Raw genomic sequence first — 16804 nt, forward strand, 5'->3', positions numbered from 1 at the left:
CCCACAAATCCAACAACTGTCACCTTAACCCCTGGAATGTTAAATGGTCAAGACCGCCTCCCATTAGCAAGAGGATGGCCATGTAGATAAAGTAGCTGCATTTTGATAATCACGTTTGCATTTTCAGTGCAACAAAACACTTTTATAATTTTTGATTCATGCAGCTCCTTTGAACATTCAGTCTGTGATTGAGGGGCCAAAGCATCCACAGGGATTTGGTTTTATACTGGGAAACTCTTCATTTAACACAAAGAAAAAGGTACCTGAAAATAGCAACAACATTTTCCTGAGGTAGTCTCAAAACACTCGTCACATGTGTCTTTCCGCCTCCGTCTGAATAAAATAAACTCTTTTAAAGTCTAGCTCTAACAATAGCAACACTGACACATTGAGCAAACTGGATACACACTTGTAAACTCCAAAGACCAATGCATCTACGAGCATTTGTTTTGTACAGAAGCATGTGCACAGTGTAAATCAGCATACATTCAGCTCTGTCGTGTAATAAATATATAAAGAAAGAAAGTTACAAAAAACAAACTAGCTGCTTGTCACATTCACTAGAGGGGAGACCAGTCCCTCGACTCGGGGGTGGGGGGTGGGGGGGTCTAGTTTCCGGAGGAGGTGGTCACGCAGGGCGACGGGCCGGTCCTGTAGCTGGTCAGGCTGGATTTGCAGGAGTGCAAGACTGCTTTGAACAAGAGGGGGAGCTGCTCCAGAGGGACATTCACCAGCTTCCCTGCAAACAAGTTTGGGTTAGCTTGACTTGCATCTCTGATCTGATCTCAAATAAAAGCCTTGCTCTCAATGCAGAAGAGGAAGGCAACGGACACCATTTGAAAATGAATGGTCTTGTTAATTTAATGGACTCAAATTATAAACACGAGCTCCATTCGGTAAATTCATTGGTGAATGTCGTCATTGGTTATTGGCTGACAGATGGAGCCATTGATCCACCCTTTGATGGCCATGTAACACTGGACAAACATGCAAGTGGTAGGAGAGGCACGACTTAGGATGGGCAAAAGGCACAATTTCATTTATGTACCTGTATGAATATGACAATTGTAATAACATCAATCCTGGGTTGCACGAGCAAGGATTTATTTTTTAAATCATGGTTGAACTGTAAATCATGTTGAACCAAGCTTTTAAAACCATCGGAAAGATTTAATTTAAATCCCTCTTTATAGTTTAGTTTTTACTCGAATTCCAATTGATTTACATTGCACCAAAACAAAAAAATTTAAAATGTGACCCAGTTTTAAACTTACTTTACTTTTTTATTTTATTTGGGTAACCAAGAATCTCTATATTGAGTGAACAATTTCATTTTGGTTCAAACTCAGATTTACGGAGATGAGTTTTTATTTGTGTAAATTAAAACGGGACCCGGGATTTATTCATTTGAAACCTAGTTTTACTAAACTTTAAGAACTAAGATGAAGAGCCTTGATTGGTTTTAACGCAGCCTAAGAACAATATCATTCTTGTATGCGAAACAAGAATACATTTCTCAAGTCAGCAGCATCACTACAGACAACTTCTTACCTGCGATGCAGCGGATCTCCGGGAGACACATCATGATCTCAGGGAAGCGCTTGGGCTGGTGCGGGTACTTGTACTCCGTGTAGTCCTGACACACATACCAGTAGCGCTTGTTGAGCTGCTCCAGCTGCGAGATGTTGGACAGCCCTCTGATATCTGCAGAGATGCACATGAAAGTAGCGAGACGTGAGGGGAATGCGAGAGGGCCAAGAAAGGCGTTCAGCTCACCGCCAGCAGAGCTGGAGACGTTACCTTGGTTGAGGAAGTTGATGGCTTTCATGCAGGCATACTCCTCATTGCTGATCTTCAACTGGTGGAACTTGCGAAACAGATAGATCAACCTCTCCATCACCTCCATACCATCTTCGCTGAAGCTGATGAATCAGACGCAGACTTGTCAATAATACTGGAAAGATGTAGCGGTGAAAACCATGTACAATAATATAAGAATGTCTTCAGAGTGTTGGGGCTTATAGTGTTTGAAGCTTTTGTCCAAATGAAGCAGAAAGTTTTAGTTTACAGTCCACACGTTCACATTAAAATCCACTGTCAAAAAATTAAAAGCCCCTCAAGGCCCATTATCTTAAGCTTCTATGCTTTAATGGACAAGGCCAAACATCACATCTAAAAAGTGCTTCGCAAACGTCTTGCTAATCCCACAGCTTTCTGCAAGAGTTAGAAACACTCACACATTTTAATTCCACTTATCCCCGTCTCTCTGGCTCTCGCAGTCCAGTCTCTCACAAACGTCAGTGCTGTCACAGTAAATCAGACGTTCTCTCCTAAACTACAGGCAAATTGACCGAAGCAGCAGAACGGCACCGTATATTAGGGGAATGTGTGTCACGAGGTCAGATAATTCCCTTCTGATTTACACAGATCCAAACCCCCACACACCCTTTTCTACCATGCGTGTATCTCCCATGCCAGACGGTGCTAGCCACAGCTCTGTCCTGAGGAGTCCTCCTGTTCACGCACCACTGCACTGGCCCTCGTCCAACAACAATACGTTCCCTGCTGTTGCGAGGAGAACCATCAAACTCGCAGAGTGGAACGTCTCGTATGTCTAGAGGACTGTTGTGGCAGTCAGGAACATAGAATTCCTGATAAACCTTTTTTCTTGGTAAAATGAGTTGGCGAGCTTTCACATGTTAATGGTACGATAGCCTCCACAAAAGAGGAGTAGGAGGCAATATCACGTAGGTGAGATATAAACATTCTTCCAAAATGCAGATATGACAAACATTACTGTGGCTAGCTACCATATTGTTGCTATTATGGATTATGTCAGTTCGCTCACAAATATCTGGTTTAAAGCAGTATTCACTTTTTTTCCGGATCAGACAGAAAATGATTTTCAATGAGCGTGAAGCATTTTGTGCACTGCTTCTGCGTTGAGCGACTTGCGTTGTTCCTGTCTGGTTTAAAGAAAAAAGAGCCACATTAGCATTCGTTTAAGCTCTATTTTGGCCTCCAGATTTCCCCTGAATCATTCTGTTAATACACTAATGTAAAACACCATCATTTAAAGTGTTTTTTCTATACTTATTCTGACCACTTTCACACTTGTTTGGTGCATTACATTAAGTTCTGAACATCTCCCTGTTCCTCTTCACCTATTCTTGTGTGGTTTCTATCACTGTTGCATCTTGGGGCATAAAACCAAACAATGAGCTGAAAACGCTCCTTTGAGCTGAGGGAAACTACAAAGATGGAGACACGTTTCTGTACAACATTTTCTTCGTAGAACATATTGATCCGTGCAGCTCCAGTAGAGTCAGACTGTACCCGTGTTCTTTGTCTGATGGTTACAAACGATAGCTCTACTCCGAACACTCTGAGCCCTAAGCCTGGCCACTCACCCCTGCAGCTCGTCGTCAGACGGCGTGTACTTGGCGGTGACATCAGCCAGGTCTCCGAAGATCTGGGCGCTGTAGATGGTGAGGCAGGAGAGCAGGATGAGCTCCTGCCAGGTGGAGCTCAGCAGGCAGGTGTAGTCCTCTATGGAGAGTTCACAGAAGAACGGCAGCTTCTTGATCCAGGAGATCTGGCGGAAGAGCAGCTCGTCTGCCAGACGACACAGCAGGGCAAACAGCTCCACCTGGGTCACTTTGTACCTGGGCACACAGCGTCAGGTAAGAAGTGATGTATGAGCAGAACATCTGGTGTCTTCACTCTGGATCACCTCGAACGGACAACAAGGCTCTACAGCTGGTGATTAAATCCACCAAGAACATTATTGATACCCGTCTACTGAGCATCAGTGATATTGTGGACAAGAGGTGCCTGCAAGGAGCTAAAACGATAAAAGAAAAAACCCACCCAGCTACAACCTGTTCACCCTGCTTTAGTATAACCTGCTGAAGCACCAGACTTCACAGCAGCTTCCTTCCTCTTGCTGTGTGACTTAATTCATCGTTCAAAATGAGACTAAACCTGCATTTTATTGAGCAACCCTGTGTGGTACAAGGGCAATACATGACCTTTAACCCCAATGAAAGGACAACCCAAAGCTTCTCATATACTGTATTTACTGAGGAGGTGCACTGTTATCCAGATTGGGCTAAAGTATGCAGTATAGAGTATATGTATGGACTCACCCGTCTTCTATAAGCATCGGGGTTGCCAGGGGGGCCAGGTCTTCAGCAGCCACCAGCTGCAGCACCAGTGGGTGGGACTGTGGGTAGAGGCTGCGGGGCTGTGGGGCCAGCAGGCCAGACTGGGCGGCGTAGCTGAATAGGTGAGGCAGGAGCTGGTAGTGTGTGGACATGGAGGTGTTGATGTACTGGTCCCTGAGGGCCGCCGTGTAGCCATTCATTTCCACAGAGCGACTGTAGGAACACACAAGGTCAACGGTTACACAAAGTACGCCATATAGAAGACTTTTTTTAGTCCTTTATACATTTTGATATTAACAAGGAATAATCTGACATCTTGGGAAATACACTTATTTACCATCTTACCCAGAGTAAGAAGCTTGATACCTTGGATCTCCATATCTGTGTATGCAGTGCAAAGCAAGTGGTTTCCTCCAGTGTTGGTGCTAAGCTAAGCTAAGCTAAACACGCCCCAGACCTACTAAACTCTGAAGATAGCCCCGACCTTTACCCTTTGGGTGGAGCTCTACACGTTTTACCATTAACAATACTTTAATTTTTTAGTCTAAACGTTGTGTTCATGTTGGACCTGCATACCAAAGCCCACACTGCTCAGGCATCCTGTTATTGCTCAGATTGCATTTGATAAAACAAACATTCCTCTGAATAGCTATCAGGCTGCGGTGATAATGAGACTAAAATAAGTACAGTCATGCGAGTAGCTAGACAATATTTGTCCTTGATGAGTGCAGATAGACAATGCGCTCGTCTCCATAGCAAGAACAGCAGATAGTGCAGTGCGTTCTTTGTGTGCCATCATCACCGAGCCTGAGGAGCGGCATCTTCAGGCATTCTTCTGCTGATGAATACCGTAACTAAAGTCTCGGTGAGATGGGAATGAGGTGACTGTCAGGGCCGGCTCATTATCTCAATGATGGGGCGAGTGCTGTGCTTAGCGGCTGAGTGGAGGAGACGAACAACTCACTTGGATGACAGAGTGGAGGCGGGTGACGGCTGGTTGCCCTCCGAGGCGCCGTTGCTTGGAGAGCTGTGGTCGCTGTCGCCGTTGGTGCCCCAGGTGTGCTCTGGGACATCCTCCTTGAACTCCTGCCCCGACATGATCCGCTCGATCTCCTCCTCTGTGATCTAACACACACACACACACACACACACACACACACACACACACACACACACACACACACACACACACACACACACACACACACACACACACACACACACACACACACACACACACACACACACACACACACACACACACACACACACACACACACACACACACACACACACACACACACACACACACACACACACACACACACACACACACACACACACACACACACACACACACACACACACACACACACACACACACACACACACACACACACACACACACAACACACACACACACACACACACACACACACACACACACACACACACACACACACACACACACACACACACACACACACACACACACACACACACACACACACACACACACACACACACACACACAAAAAGGGTGTGGGCATGTTTTGGAGCTTACAGCACCTCCTCATGTGACCAAGAGCACTGTGCGTCTCAGTTTAGTTGATTAGCACAGACTTTTCACTGATGAGGAGCAAGGACACAATCACAATGATACAGGGCGCTAGAGGGGAAATAGAGTGTGTGTGTGTGTTACGCACACATCTAAAATAATAGAATCCTTGCCGGTCCGTGGAGTAAGAAAACATACAAGTTATTTTGAAATGCATTAGTATGCCAGTAAATGTGGTGCCTTGTATCTGTGGCCGGGGTCAATTCACTTTCATTTCTATCAATTCACCACACATACTGAAACAGCAATTCAGTCCTTATTATTGACAAAGAGGTCCTCTTTTCATTAGAGTTTAGAAATAAAGCAGTCTTTTAATGGAAGCAGACGTTTTCTAAATGCATTCACGGTCAGCGAGCTAACTCTGGAACTGAGCCACAATAATATGCATAGAGTGACTCTAAGCTGGCAGCGGGTCAGTGAATGTCACGAAAACAACATTTCTGATATTCAACATGTAGTCAGTGATTTACCTGAACAGGCCCGATGCTTTTGTTCCTCCCTCCTGGCATGCCATCCTCCCTGATTGCTACATGGCGAAAAAGAAAGAACAGGAATCTAAATCTGCATGTGGTCCATAAACATGCTTCAGGATTAGTATCAGAGCTCTACCTAGTGGCTGAAACACCTCATTTTGTGAGGATTTTTCTGACTGGTTCAGACACTTTTTCCAGTTTCTGTTGGCAGTCAGAGATGTTTTTTCTATTCCCTGGTTGTAATTTGTTAACAGCTCACAGTTGATTACATGTGGCTCACATGTAAGTCCAAGCTTCCTGTAGTCACAGGAATGCATGTGGAGAACAAACATCTCAAATGAGCCCACCAGGCTGCAGAAGCACTGAGGGTCAGTTACGTGTATCATCCACTGGGAGGCAGCATTGTACCGCGCTAACATTTAGTCCTCACTGAAGTCAATTAGGCCAAAGAAAACGGACTCCAAACTCATCAGTTTGATGAATCAAATGTTTTGCTTAGTCATATAAGTATGATTTGTTTAGGCTTAATATATATATATATATTAATTATATAGTAGTAAATGGTAGGTAGGGTCATAATCAGATCAATACAGGGTGTTATGTGCATTACAATCTGCTTTTAACCTATGATGCTAGTTCAGTATGTTTTTTGCTTCATTTCTTACTGTGATGTCATCTCTTGTTTATATTGTTGTTGCTTCTATTGTTTGTTTCTACCAAGTAAAGCGCTATACAAATAAAATGTATTATACTGATTCACTCCCAGATGTTCAACATTCAGAGACTCAAGTGTAGACGCAATACAAGCCAGACATGGTTTGTAGGAAACGACTGAAAATGAAAATGACTAATTTCATATTTAAACATATCAAAAATACAAAAACTATTGTCTTAATATAAGCGATTATGGGAAAAGGTTTACAGTGATGTACATTAATGGTGAACATTTCATACAGATGGCTAAAAATTGGTTATATTTTTTCTTTCAATTGCAGCGTTAAAATGAAAACGGTGTTCACCTTTGCGGTTCATCCCCATTTGCAGACACTTGAGCAGGCGGCAGTACTGGCAGCGGTTGCGCTGCTTGCGCGACATCTCGCAGTTCTTGTCGCGGCTGCACCGGTACACGCGCTTGTTGCAGATGCTGCGCTTGAAGAAGCCTTTGCAGCCCTCACAGGAGATGATGCCATAGTGCAGGCCTGTGGCGCGATCTTCACAGATAAGGCAAGTACGCTGGTCAGCCGGATCATCTGCAGAGGGACAGGGACGAATGAGAACAACATTTCCACCCACCTCTTTACACCAATTCGTCTACTCCGTGAAAAAATAAATAAAGTGGGAGCAAAAACCTCGCTGGAGGCACACATTTTAATTGAGATCATGGGGCGGTAGGGGCTTAAGCACTAGCCAGGCTCTGGCTAATCCAAAAGGATTCTTAAGCCCCAACTCATCTTGTGAAAGTGGAAGTGTAACAGGCAGCAGGATGTCTTGTTTTATTCAGCAGCAAGCTAAAACCACACCACTGATGGTTTACAGTCTCTCCTTTCTCTTCTTCTACCAGCAGCAGTATCACAGGAAGAGGCCTCGGAGACCTTTTTACTCTGATGGAGCATATTTGGACAACGTGTAACATTTTTATACAATCAATTTGTGACATATGATTCATGTTTAAATACCGATCGATCAAGAACCTATTAGTTAAACCCAGCCAAGTTTAAAACGCGTCATCTTGAAACCCACCAGGTCCAGTCTACAGCAGCATCTCTGTTGCACACTCAATCATTAGCCTTCACCCTCTGTTTCCTCAAAGAGCACACACACTTTCGGTTCATCGCCCCAAACTGTGAAAGGTTGGTAGGACGGGAAGAAATGAGGGCCGGAATTTGGAACACATGTGAGGGGATATGTCGGGGAACGTGATGTACGGAACAACCAATATTAAAAGTTGTAGTAGTAATGACACTAGAGGAAAGAATGAGTCAATAAAACAGCAGCAAAAGGAGTATTAAAAACCAAATGACACACACACAAACACACACACTGATGCTTGTGATGGGATCGGTCTTTTATCAGGATGAAAGAACCTGGAAAAGAAGCTCGCCTCCGAGGACACAGTATTTAGAATGTTGGCTGCGTGAAATAGGAATAGCTTAAAAAGCTGTGCTTTACAAAGAATCGCTTGGCAACAGCCATCCCAGTAAAGTGAAGCGTTTATCTATAGATTTTTTCAGCCAGAAGGATTTATTTTTCATTTCTGTTGGTCAATACAGAACTGCTTCTGGCTAGCTGTGACACTGGGCAGGTGGGGGGAGCTGTGTGGAGCAGGGATCATTGAATGGGTGTCAAAACTAATCAAACTAACTAATCAATACAGCCCAACAATGAGATGGTTCTGAAAGGTAGATCTTACATACAGATTATGATGCTTCAGTTCATTTCTGGATTTTTTTACATTTTTATTTAACTTATCAGTAGCATTTCACACGCAGATCACTGGCCTAACTGTCAGTAGTTCAAGTTGCATTGTGGGTTGTGTAGGAGCCATGTAGAGTGGAATAAAAAAAAAATAGATTAGTTCTGCTGCATCAATTGTGCTCTTTTTCCCCCCTCAAATTGAGTCTGACAATGGTGTTTTTCTTGTTCAGTTAGGACTCCCACAAGACATTTCAAGATACATCTGAAAGGTTACGAGATAATTGACGAGATAGGAAAGAAAGAAAGAAATATTGTGACTACTGGACCACTTTGCCTCTTCAGGCCTCAAAACCGTTTCAAATCAAACAAGGAGAAAGCTTTTTGGTTGAACTGGTCACATATGTGATGACAAAGAGGGGCTCAAGTGGACATGGCTGAGGGGTCAGAAGCCACCAATGTTCAATGTGAGAAAAGCCCTAAATGGCTCTATTCTCCCAATGAAGACTTCATTTAGAGTGGACTCCTCATCAACAGTCCATTTAGAGTTCAACATTAACCGCCCCTCTCCAATTGTTACTTCAGACCAGCAAGCAACCTCTTACTATATAGCTTTTAAACTGACAGAATTGTCATTGCGTAGCAACTAGAATTATGTACGATTTGAGCCTAGCTTTTAGTTTTTGTGTTTGAGCAGCAGGCAAAGTCCTCCTGCAGGACCAGGTGGTCGGTGGATGTAAAGGTGTCAGGATGAACACGTGTGCTTTCATAGAGAGAATGAAGTAGACAGAAGAGGTCCATCAGGTTAATGCTGCCTGCTTAACCTGGAGTTTAACCTGGACATCTGCTTAATGTAAGACGCTTGTGTAATGCAACAAACTGCCCCACACACAGGCCGGACCTTTGCCCTGCTATGGGGTTCTGTGGTGGGGAAGTCAATAGTGGAGGCAGACAAGCAGGTTTCTGTACTTAAGGTACAAACTGACTCCTACCATGCAGTGTAAGGTCGTTGGTACTTCTATGGACTTCGTACTGGAGGTATTGTATGTTGCGTAGATGCTTTGATGATCTACATTCATTTGTTGATTCATCATTAATCCAAACAATGTTTAACAGTGAAAAATGCTTGATAGTCAACTCACCCGTAGGAAACATATGGCCAATGTCACAGATGCAACTTCCAGGTTGTTTTACCATCTATGCACCCAACAAAAACTTAAAATGAGAGTCTGTTGAAGTGGTCGAAGCGTATTGAAGCAGCGGAGATGATACCGTTCTCACAGGACATGAAGAAACCTGATATCCTGCCTGTGGTCAATGGTTGACCAGTCAACCATCACTGATTAGAAAGCCACAATGTTTTGACAACAGGCCAAAGTTACATCATGTTGAATATTCAAATGAGCAGGATTAGGGTTTTTGTGTGTATATGATTTAAAGGGCCAGCTCATCAGAGGCACGTGACTGAGCTGAGAGCTAAGCCTCCCAGAGAGAGGGGGCTTCATAGTGGGCTGCAGGTTTCATGTACTAAAGGTAATTAGGAGGTGGGGGTGTGCATGGCATAAAGCCTCTCCCAGATCATCAATGGTGAATTGAAGACTTCTAAAGCCCAAAGACAGATTACCATTTAAATAGTGTGAGGTTTAAATGTGCTGCCTGCCGAAGACTGCAGGGCAGCCATAGTGTACAGAGACAATGGGGCGTCACACAGTGGGCCCATCCTGGGATTAGACTTTAACTATTTTGGTGATTAACTCTATACAGCACAGAGGTTACGGCGACAGAGGAAACCATCAGTCAGAGAGATATCCTCTTTTTGTAGGGCGCACAGTGCGACCTACACTAACCGCTTTACAGAGATAAGTAACATTGTTCCATCGTTACTAAAGTAAAAACGCATGCACATTATTTTCTAGTTGGGTCTAAAAAATAAAAGGTGGGAGATGGCCATCATCATTTTCTAAAACCTTGTTCTATAAAACAAGAAATAATGGTTAAAAAGGACCAGAACAGTGGCTGATTAATCAATCAATCTATAGTATCCAAATCAAAACAACGCTTCATTCATGAAGGGGCACAGCATCACAAGCAATATGTGGATTCATAGTCATAGAACAAGTGGCAGGTGGCACCTTGCATTGTAGCTCCTCCCATCAGTGTATGAATGGGTGGATGATGACATCTAGTGTTAAAGAGCTTTGAGTGGTCAGAAGAATAGAAAAGGGCTGTACGAGTACAGGTCCATTTAGTATTTACAGAGTCCCAAAGCCCCTCCCCCTAGATGATCATGATGAACGTAAACAATCAGCATGGCTACTGTTACAACTCACAGCTGGTAAGGCTCTGGTGACGACCAATGAGAGCGTAGGTAGCTCGTCCAATCATGACACCCGGGCCCAATGAAATGATCACAGTGCTGTGACAGCCACAGATGCCGGATGGTTTCTTTAGTTTTTGTCAGAACATTTGATTCATGGGTTGCCGTCCAGATGGATTGACAATTCAACAAAAATATCAAATCTATTTGAACAAGATCACCAACCTTGCCTTTAAAATAAAAGCCACTTTTAAAGCTGTTGGCTGACGGGCAATGGAGCATTTAATGGCTGTAGTCACTCCACGTAAAACGCTACATTACAGCAAACGTCAGGGAGAACAACAAGGATCTGTGTAAACTGAATATTCTCCGGTCCATACAAACAAAAATCTAATACGCGATACATGTACATGTTAGCTCGTAATTCACAAGTGTTTGAAAACGGTTCCAACGCCGTTGTCCTTTCTCCAACGCGTCTGCGTGCGTTTGTCGAAGCACTCGGTAAGACACCGGATCAGAGGTTTGAGGACGAGAAATGTTCCTGGCTGGTGAAAGTAGATCTGGTTTCTCTGCTTCCAAGGCAAACGTTCAATTTGAATAAAGCAATCAGTTACAATATATAACTGTCCAGGTTGGTGAGTCCCGTCTTCATTTCCAGGAGTCGTCTATGCGTTAGCTCTGAATGCACTTCAGGCTTGGTCTCAATAAAGTAGGTTTTCAGCTGCTAAGCTTCAGAGCGACACCTCCATGAAGCCCGAGAAGAAAGACCCAACCAACTTCTCATTGTCCTCCTCACACAGCTCAATAGAGATGACCTCTGCACATGTTACTGTAAGCAGAGCTTAGCATGAGGTCATGTGAAGGACCCTGGCATCATAAAACACCAGGAAGATCAAATAAATGACAGTCACCTCCCCAGCCAGCCATTTGTCAGCTAATTCAGGGAACACATTAAAACCATATATCCCACTGGCCACGCTATGTGAAACGCGTGACTTCCTTCATTGTGGAAAAACACAATGGCTATTAGTTGCCAGCATTCAGGCTTATTTGCCAAATCTATCACCCTGTCTTTCAAGTGCATGGCCACCATATAAACAGGCCGATTCACACCTTCACACACTTGATCTCAGATCCTCACGTCCTATGACTCCTCCTCCTCCTGCCTGGAGATGACAATTAAATATTCATGACATTTACTGAAGGATTTCACTTGGTGAAGCTTCCGTCTGCAGCGTGTTTGACCCGGAGTCTGTGGCAGTCTGGTAACAGCAGCATGTTACCCGACTGAAACGTGGAACCTAACCCTTCAGAGAAAGCAGTCTGGATTCAAAACGTGATTACGGGAAAGATGATAATAAAAAGCATGCAATAAAAATACTATTTAAGGGACAACATTTTTTCCTTAGAGGAAAGAAGAGACAAAATGTACCAAAACAAGATGTATGGCTGAATACAATTTGGGTGAACTGACCCTAACCCTACAACAAGCGGCGCATGTCTGAACCCCCATTAGAAAAACTCATCAGATGTGTATTCAAGAGGTTACATGGTGCTTTACTGAGGGAGCCTCTGGTCAGAAATCAGCTGAGGATAACCAGGACACCTTAACTGATAGAAGATAGCAGAGGCTTCCAATTGGGATTCCACCAGTTCAACACATGAAGGTCAGTTTACTAGTCATGGGGAGTACTAGTCAGCCTGTGACAACAATTACCTGATGTCCCCTGTGGCCCTGGAGGGGCTTTGTTAAGTCTGAGAACAGAATGATGTCTTGCCCGACATCATAATCATCATCATCATCATCATCATCACAGCTTGTGCTTGAACATTTTCAACACAACAACAACTGCAAACTGGGTTTGTGGAGTTTGCAAGACGGGGAGGATTAATAGGGTCTAATAGAGGATGCCGTTAGCTGCATTAAGGGAAATTGGGATCTTCTGGGACACACACACACACACACACGGGGAGAAAGTGAGATATGCATTACTTGTCATGTGGAACTGTAAAGGATCATTTCCCAGAGGAAAGGGGATTGATTTTTCTACGGCAGGAATCAGACTTGGTCCCGCTCTCCTGTGGGAAACAGGGCCACCGTCTCTTTGCCCCCCTGTGAGCTGCATCCTGCTGAGAACAGAGATGTGTCGTGGCAAAATCTCCCCATTGTCCACACCCTGCACACACAAAGGCTGATGTATAGTTTAAAGCGGGCCTTTTGAGTGGCTGACAGACAGAGCAACAAGGCCTGCTGCTGAAGGGGTTCTCTCTTCAGGTCTCAGGCTTTCCATCACAATCATGCCCAGCTGAGACAGCAGCGGGGGTGGGAGGAATCTGCTGTACTTTTCCGCTCCCCGCAGCCTCCCTCCCTCTTTCTCTCAGCCTTTCTTCTACTCTTTCCCTCCTCATATCTCTTCTTCTGGTCCTATCTAACTTATCTCTCCTACCTGGGGGAGGGGAGCACCCCCTTCCTCCCGGAGTATGACTGGTATGTACATGGACACCACACATCTAACACATTCACAAAGGGTTACAGGCATCTTAAGACCCTCCATGACTCAGACCCAGCATTCCTGGCAGGCCACACTGTGATGCTAATCTTTAAAGTTACGTGCATGGAGTTGCAGATTGGGCTCATCCACGAGACAATGGAGAACTGTAGACATTGCTGTCTTGATTATATACACCCAGGCTTGGAGGCTAAATCATTAGCATTGAGTAATACCACACCAAAGATAGGCCACATGTTAATGTTATGCTAATAGCAGCCACATCTGATGCTACTTTGTTGAATAATGTGGGAGGGCCTCGACTGTATGAGTCTGGCTCACTGTCTCAGCTTTGTTTGCATCTACAAAGATTATTTACATCTTTAATAGTAAAGACTGTATTATTAATAGGGCTGAGTATTTCTTACTAATGTTAATACACTAATCAGTCTTCAGCACCAATACTAGTACCTTTTTTTATACGTCACTTTAAGATGTGTTTTCCCCCCCAAAAAAATGTGTTTAGCAAAAGAAGCTTTAAGATCTCCCCGTTGCCGTTGGCGATCAGCGTGCTGCAGGAGTGTTTTCCTGTGCTGCCTTTCTCTGGAATGCCGCGAAATACACCCACTTCCTAATGTTGCCTTCATCAGTGGGCTATAGGCTCCATCCCCAGTCTGTTAAGCACACTAAACAATGTTCTTAAGTGAATCACAATTTTGACCAAAATAACATCCTTTGAAATGCGTTGTGGGTTTCCATAGAGAAAACTACCAAAAAAAAGGAAATTGGCAGTAAACCACTTTTATACAAATTGTATACAAAAGTCAGTTTATTTCCATCTGTTATTTAACACTGAATTTACTAAATAGCAGCAACTAAACTTCATCACAAGCTAAAATGTTTCAGTTATTTACTGGAAATTGGTGCGTTGAACCAGATGCACAAGTTCCTGAAGTTCCTTTTGTTTATGGTAACATTTTCTTTATTCTAACACAGGAGATATCACTATTAAAAACTATGCATGTCAGACATCATTGTTCCAAGCCTGTGCCTCTCTCCTTCTCGCCCCGGCATTTGCAGAACATGAAACCACCGATTCAAAAAGACTGTTTTTGGCCCAGAGCTCCTTTTTAAAAGGTGGATCAGCACAAGCTGATATGAACCATGTGGTGGGTTTTACAGCCCAGGCTTTGTGATAGTCATATAAAAAGTGCTGTTAATGAATGCTGAGTCCCCCCTTCATCAAGGGTAGGGGGGACTTCACACAGACCACAGGGCCAGCAGGATAAACTCCCACGGATATCTCCCAAGCAGGGCCGACGAAAGCACTGAAACATTTCCACCATTTAAAAAGGTGGAGCAGACCATTTAAGAGACCTGTTCTTCCTTGAAATAACTCGGCAAGAAGAAAAAAAACATTTGCAATGATGCGTTCAATCCTGTAGGTGTGAGTGTGTGTGTGTGTGTTGGGGGAGGGTGAAGGGCCAACACACCCTTAAAAAGACAAAGATCTGCAACATGATGGGCTTCTGTGTGGTGTTGGGTGTGACAAGGAGATGGATATGTTTCAGTGAAATGAGGAAAACGAGGCATGCTGGCTGGAAGGAATAGCCTGTTGGCTATTCCATTGGCTATTTATAGGCCAGCATTAGAGTCACAGGAGTCCCTGACCTCCCCCACTGTTACTATTGATCTTCACAGCTTCTGTACCCTGCACATACAGCCACATAAACAACCTCTTCTTATTGTCTCTGTATTAATAACATGCCCTTTTCAAAACGCAGAACAATTTTCAAAACGGGCTTCCTGCAAAATAAAGGGGATGTAGTGTATGAGCAGTACAAGTGTGGAATTTACCCTCCTTCAGCTGGAGCACAACCAACATGGCTGCTAGCTGAGGGATTAACATGAGTGAGGGGGAGGGGACCAATACAGTAACATGGTTGCTCCACATCCTCGACTGAAGTCCTTGATGGAAAATATAAAAAAGGAAGTGCTAGCAGAAATTATTTTATTGTCTTTAAAACTCCCAGTGTAGTGATTGTGTGTGGAAAAGGAATGGAGTACTGTAACATAAATAAACCAAGAGATGGCATGTATTAAAAGGACGCTTTGCCATATGGACTATATCTTGAGTGAAAAAGGATCGCATTCCAAATTCCTGCAATACAAGGAGAGGGAGGGGGTGGGGTGGTTGGTTTGCTGGGGGCCTGGCCTGGGATGTGGTGTAAAAACTGGAAGGCAGGTTATTCTAGTCTAGCACTTCATAATAATTCCCATTAACAGCAGAATGAAGCAACAAAAGAACGACTAGCTGAAAAGTGATTTGGGGAGAGCATCATCAACAGATCGCCCACCGAGCAGTCACACCCCCGGAACTGGGATCTTTGTGTGAAACTTACATCATGGCTCAAAAGAGCAAGAAACGAGCAAAGAAACAGGAAAAACTAGCAAAATATGATGGTACTCTGAGGTCTAGGCTAGTGATCGCCCATCACATCCACACCGTACAAACACACAGGCACGTACCAAAGAGCAACACATATGGAGGCGTACTGTGCACATCACCAGTGCACTGACACGTCATAGCACACACATAAACAAAGCACTTGAAGGCAGCGTTGCTGTGAAGAGCTAGAATGTCTCAGCTCATTATCCTGGCCTGAGAATCATTAACTCCTCTTAGCATAAAGGACTAAACCTATCAAATAGAGCACACATCTAAAAGCAATGTCACAATTGTTTGCTCAAACTGCACAGGATCTTACGGGAACTGAATGTGCTATTTCTTAAATAACTATTGTTTTCATTAATATTAATTCCAAGACACTCAAAAATCAAGTGCAGAACTTGGTTGAATGTGAATGTGTTTTACCGTTAGCGACACAATCTAAATAAATAAATAGATATAGATATAGAGAGAGAGAGAAAGAAAAAAGGTCTTCTCAATCTAAACAAAAGGTATATGAAAGGAAATATTCAGTGAGCAGAATACGTTCTCCCCATAACCATAGCCCTCTTCCTCCATTCACACACAGCCTGATTATGATGAATTCAGCATGGCCTCCCTTACCTTCCCATGTATCCATTTCATGCTTCTCCCAGTCTGCCTGGACCCCATTCAAGCACAGACTTGGCTAAAAAGAAGCCGCTGGGCCCGGTTGCCTCTGTTCTCTCTCCCAGCACCTCTTTCCTCGACAGCCTGTCCCTCTCTGACCACAGCCAGAGCCCAGCAACGCCACTGGTCACTTTACTGCCTGGTCACATGACCACAGAGTTCAAGCCCTGGGGTCACAGCTTGGCTTGAGGTCCAATGACAGCTAGGGGTT

The 16804-nt window shown here is 44.0% G+C and overlaps 1 protein-coding gene across 1 annotated transcript; it reads right to left on the reverse strand.

Annotated features, from left to right (window-relative positions):
* Positions 1-608: 608 nt before the first annotated feature.
* On the reverse strand, positions 609-16564 carry nr6a1a (nuclear receptor subfamily 6, group A, member 1a). The gene is made up of 9 exons (XM_034541359.1): positions 16549-16564; positions 7277-7507; positions 6255-6310; positions 5131-5291; positions 4149-4379; positions 3411-3665; positions 1801-1922; positions 1552-1704; positions 609-739 (listed from the first exon to the last, which is right to left on the reverse strand). Exons 1-9 carry the CDS (start codon positions 16562-16564, stop codon positions 609-611), a joined length of 1356 nt encoding a protein of 451 aa, XP_034397250.1.
* Positions 16565-16804: the final 240 nt, after the last annotated feature.

The sequence above is a fragment of the Cyclopterus lumpus genome, chromosome 9 (genome assembly GCF_009769545.1).
Source record: "Cyclopterus lumpus isolate fCycLum1 chromosome 9, fCycLum1.pri, whole genome shotgun sequence".
Classification (NCBI taxonomy): domain Eukaryota; kingdom Metazoa; phylum Chordata; class Actinopteri; order Perciformes; family Cyclopteridae; genus Cyclopterus; species Cyclopterus lumpus.

Bases quoted from the DNA above. Each gene is read 5' to 3' on its own strand.
- nr6a1a (XM_034541359.1), bottom strand. The intron at 5,292-6,254 runs GTAAATCACTGA...TGTGTGTGTTAG, and splicing joins AAAGCATCGGGCCTGTTCAG to ATCACAGAGGAGGAGATCGA. The intron at 4,380-5,130 runs GTGAGTTGTTCG...GTGTTCCTACAG, and splicing joins GCCTCCACTCTGTCATCCAA to TCGCTCTGTGGAAATGAATG.